General features: G+C 40.0%; 1 protein-coding gene across 4 annotated transcripts in view; it reads left to right on the forward strand.

The window, feature by feature from the left end:
• The window catches only part of LOC102879508 (nesprin-1), a 140,148-nt gene extending 135,191 nt beyond the window's left edge, over window positions 1–4,957 (forward strand). For all 4 annotated transcript variants that reach the window (XM_025049476.1, XM_025049477.1, XM_025049478.1 and 1 more), the window contains one exon: window positions 3,974–4,957. In XM_025049476.1, coding sequence (XP_024905244.1) covers window positions 3,974–4,214 — 241 coding nt within the window. In that variant the 3' untranslated portion in view covers window positions 4,215–4,957. The remainder of the gene's footprint in view (window positions 1–3,973) is intronic.
• The last annotated feature ends 273 nt before the right edge of the window (window positions 4,958–5,230 follow it).

A 5,230-nucleotide genomic window follows, 5' to 3' on the forward strand; every position in this document is an offset into this window, starting at 1 on the left:
TGGAATGCTTTAAACAGTAGTTCCAGGGCTTGATACCACAGGCTGCCTGAGGTAGCTTAGGACCAGCCAAGATGTTCATTTCAGAATGAGAGGAAACTGAAATCCCAATCTGATTCTGGAAATTTGTCCTCTGAACCACATATCCAGCAAGCAAAGACCACTCACACAAGACTTGGCAACAAGGTCATAGATGATCTAGATATTCCCTCCTGATAAATTCCTGTCACTTTACTGCCAGGGATAGCTAACAAGTAACAAAATGAATTGCACCTTTCTTTTCATTTGTGTTTGAATGATGTATGCAAAGAATTAACCCATTTTATTTTCCTTCATTTCGTAAAATTTTTGCGGTGAGTCGTGCTGTCTGTGCACACAATTCAGGCTGCTCGCATCTCGGTCAAACTTTGTTTCGTGTGGTGTGTTGTTCTGTTCTGCTCCCTCCACTACTATCCTGCTTTTTACACAATAATATGTATTTTGGGAAAGAGATGAAACAACTCCTGGGGCAGTTATTTACCCAGAAATTTGGATGAGTAAGAGGAGTGAGAAAAGTAATAAAATTATTATTTACTTACGAGAATAAGCCCATTTTCATTAGGCAGAATTATCTGAAATATCTCCATTGATTAAATTCCTTGAATACATTCATACATTTAATTTTTCCTTTATAAAAACAATCTCGATTGGCATCTATTTATGTAACGAAGCCATTGGCATGCGATGAGTGACTAGTCAGTTATCTTTGTTCTTTCCCTTGTCCAGTTTCCCAAGACTTGAAACTGAGGTGATTTTAGGTCAATAGATAAATATTAAAAGTGCCCCTTTACCCTGGTATTATTAACCTGTTGTCATTAGAAGCTCTAAAACTTCGGGCATGTTGAGTCCCTGGTTACTTATCCCATGGGGCTGGCATTTTTCTCAGTAGATAAACTGGGAGTTTCCAAGAGCAGTCAACTGCATGGCAGCTCACTGAGCACTTTGTGTTCCCTTTGTCCCTATTTCAGCCCATTACTTCTCCTTAGGTAGGCATTCTTCAATTTTAGAAGGCATGTGCTAATTAAATTTTAATAAAAAATGCTCTGATGCTGTTAAATGTGCCATGTCCTTCAACAGACTCTATAACATATGAGCCCATATTCCAAAGATGATGACTTTTCCTGTTGTCCTCAGAAGTGGACTAGCCAAGGGGTACCCTTTATTTTGATCTTGATCTTTGGCTTAATTGCTCAAAGAAGCTAATGATTGACAAGCTATTCAGTGCTGTCAGTCAGATTGGATTATCAATTATATGCATAAATCTACCCATCACTAATATCCTTTAATGTTTCCCAAAGAAAAGAAGTCAGAGTAGTGAGGAAACATGGAGCTCTATTTCTTCTGTTACCCAGAGATAGATGGTGCGTGTTGTTTGCCAGGGCATATTGTAAGGGAAAGAGAAAGAGATTTGGAAGGAAAATTCCATCTAGGATTCTTGGGCAACTAGCTCATCTTTTTTGAGACACTTTTTAAGACAAACCATTGAATTCATAAACTGTCAAAGCCAAAATGGTTTTAAGAGATTAATGTATGCTTCTTCTTTGTAAATGAGAAACCTGAAGGCCAGACCAGAGAGACTAGATCACTGGCCCAAGATTGTGCAGCTGTCTCAAAACAAAATGCCCTGTTGTCCATGTACCGTACTTGATGATTTGTGTAACATCATGAAGCCTTGAGATTAGGGGCATTTATTTTTGACGTGAGGAAGCCACTCACTTCCAAAGTTTTTAGTATACAAATATTGTCTTTTCTTCTACATGTGAGAAACCTGTGACATAATATGACCTGGGTAATCTTCATTCATGTCACCAAACAAACAAACAAACGTTGCAGAGAGTGTACTTGGCAGGCACTTTGGAACCAAGTGCCCGCTAGATCTTTTCCTGTAATTGCGGGATTTGAGGCAAGTCATTTACCCTCTCTAGAGATTCCAAATTCTGTGAGTCAAAATCTCAAGGTTAAAATCTTAATTCTACCACTTGCAAGCTGTATAACCTCGAGCTTGTTGCTTTACCTCTCTGAGCCTTGTTTTCACCATCTACAGAATGAAGATAACAAGCACACTGAAGATAGTGTATGGATTGCATGAGAGAACCCAAGATACTAACTAGGCTTAGTGTGTTGCCTAGTAATTAGAAGAATAAATGTTAACTTATCTACAAAATTAGGAGAAGGGTTATATATTCTCTAAGGCTTTCTCTCAACATCAATAGTTCATAAATAGATAACTCAAGGAGTTTCTATTTTACCCTCCCTTCCATTAATAAGTATGTGACATGCTTCTTTTATGCTTGCTGTATTTCACAAAATAGACAACTTTTCCTATTCAGCTCATTAGGAGTAATTTGTAGGTGAGCATGAGGGCAGTATCAGTTTGACCACTAGATGGAGATTGAACTCTTGTGACCTCTCAGTTGGTAGACTATTCACACTAATTACTAGAAGACATGAAATGTATAGAACATGGACCTTACAAGTTGGAAGACCATCTAGTCTAATCAGAAAGGGTTGAGGAAGACATTGGCACTTACAGGTACAGTGAGTTGTTGAAGGTTACACAGCCATTAGTTGTAGCCTTCGGAAAAGAAACGTAGTCCCAAATTAGGCCAGTGATTTGTTTTTTCATTACACTACAAGAACTGTGTTAGAAACACAGTGTGCGTGGTACATGGATGCTTGAGGTTTCCAGAGGACCAGTCTGTTTGTCTCCCATATTTCTTTGATGGTTTGAATAGTCCAGCTGAAAACTTAGTGTTTTCTTATGAGAAAAACATAGAGTAACCAATACAGTTTTCACACTTTAATATTTATCTAATGGCCTCACATTCAACACCCTTATGCCTAGTGATAATACTACCTATAGGAAATTTGTACGAAGTGTGGGGAAATGTGTCTCATTGGTACACCTATTCTTTCTGCTCCTGTGATATTGTGTGTATGTGGGTGTGTGTGTGTACAAAACGCCTCTTGTAAATGACATTTCTTCATCATTTCCACTAGTAACCAAACAAAACATTAAAGGATGCTCACAAATGGAAAACGGTGGCACCCCACCTAGAACCGACTTCTATAGTCAATATTTCACAAGTAGTCTTATGAAATCTGGAATTCACGCTTAATCTCTAATGTACAATTTAGTAAATAGGAAGATAAACATAGATAGGAAAAGTTGGAACTTTGAGTAGAAGGAGCCTACAAGATGACAGTCTGTCCTCCTCATAAAAATTACGTCCATATCCCAAAGTCACAGCACTAATGAAAGATAGGATCAGCCTAGAAATTGTGTCATTCAACACTGGTGTTCTGTACACTAACCTCACTGCCTGCCTTATTCATACAGCTTCGGAACCCACTAACGTCAGGGAGGGCCAGGTGCTGATCCAGTGCAAGATGAAACCAGGATGTACTCTAAGGTCAATTAAAGTTTATGGGTCTGTGCAAAAGGACTGGGGTTGTCCTTATCCTTGCCGCATGGATTGTGGCACATCCAGGATGACTACATTGGATACTTCATATGATTCTGACAGCAACGAATTTGGCCTAATGGTATTGCTGGTAGCCTTAAACCAAAAATGTACTTCATCAAACAGTCATGTCTTAATTATCCTTGACCGACTTCATTCATGCTGGTAGAATGTGTGTAGAGCAATTATCTTTGTTGGCGAAAAATATTTTACCAAATGAAGGGGTAGAATTTGAACCCGATTGGTTACCTTTAGTTGACCGACTAAATGTTAATTTTTTAACAGAACAGTTTCTAAACAATTCTTCATTTGGTGGTGGGGAGAGGACCTGGGCCCACTGTGGAGGGCTGGCAGCTAATCGCCAGGTCTGGTTGTGTTTGGCATGGGCCTTTAGCTTCCAGGAAGGTGAGGGAGGTAAGAGCAGCATCCTTCCAACATTCGAGATATTTGAGTTATGTCCATTGTTCTCTCAGGTCCATAAAAGGTGGCTCCGATTCCTCCCTTTCTGAGCCTCAGCCCGCTCAGTCCAGCCGAGGTTTCCTGTTCAGAGTGCTCCGAGCGGCTCTTCCCCTCCAGCTTCTCCTGCTGCTCCTCATCGGGCTTGCCTGCCTTGTACCAATGTCGGAGGAAGACTACAGCTGTGCCCTCTCCAACAATTTCGCCCGGTCATTCCACCCCATGCTCAGATACACAAATGGCCCTCCTCCCCTCTGAACCAAGCGGATGCTATCTGCAGCAGTGCTGGCAGCGTAATGGAGGATTTGGCCAAAAGCAATCCCAAAGTAGCAGAAAAGAGGACCTGCATCTTGGCGAATGCCATCGGTGTGGCAGCTTTAGCTCTCCAGATCCCGTGTGTGTGTGTTATGATTTCAGAGATGGGTGATAAACAATGACAGGAGGAGAACAAACAGAAGACAGAAGGTTTGGGAGAAATATTGTTTGAAACACTGAGCCTCAGTACTAAAGAGATGAAGGACCTCTGACGTTCCCCAGATGGGGGAATTCTGGGCCTCTGGCCCATCCTGTGCACGCCCAGGGACTGCAGCACACCGTCTGGGCAGAGTTCCCACGGTGCCGCCCCATCCATTCATAAATGACACTCCGAGGCGCCATGTTAGTGTCAAACAATCTTCCAGCCAACCAGCGCTGAAGAGATTTTAGAACCTTGTAACATACAGTTTTTAAGAGCTATATAACAGCTTCCTTTTTACCTGGTTTTCCTTTTGGGCATGATGGTTTAACTTTTGCTTTAGAAGCATAAGCTGTAAATCTAAAAGGCACTTTTTTAAAAAGTATAACAAAAAACTGGATGTAATAAATAAGATCACGGAAGGCTTTATGTGAAAAAATAAGTTGAATGTTATAGTAAAAAAAAGATATTTATGTATGTACAGTTTGCTAAAGCCAAGTTTTGTTTGTATTGATTTCTTTGCATTTATTATAGATACTATAAAATATTTTGTCTGTGCTTTTTTTTTTCTCCGCTAAAGAAATGACTGTTAAGTCATTTCTATTAAGTCATTTCTATCTCTATTCATCTCTATTAACCAGGTACTCATCAGAATGCAATCTAAATTCTCTTTTTTGCTGAATGAATGAAATCAAAACATAAGCATATATTAAAGAAAGAGCGATTAGAAGTAGTGCATATTTAGAATTCTAGAGAATTCTAGAGAATTCTGGATGACTTCTCTCTTTCTCTCTCCCTTCCACAGCCAATCATATCTCCT

Source organism: Pteropus alecto, unplaced genomic scaffold, assembly GCF_000325575.1.
Source record: "Pteropus alecto unplaced genomic scaffold, ASM32557v1 scaffold176, whole genome shotgun sequence".
NCBI lineage: Eukaryota > Metazoa > Chordata > Mammalia > Chiroptera > Pteropodidae > Pteropus > Pteropus alecto.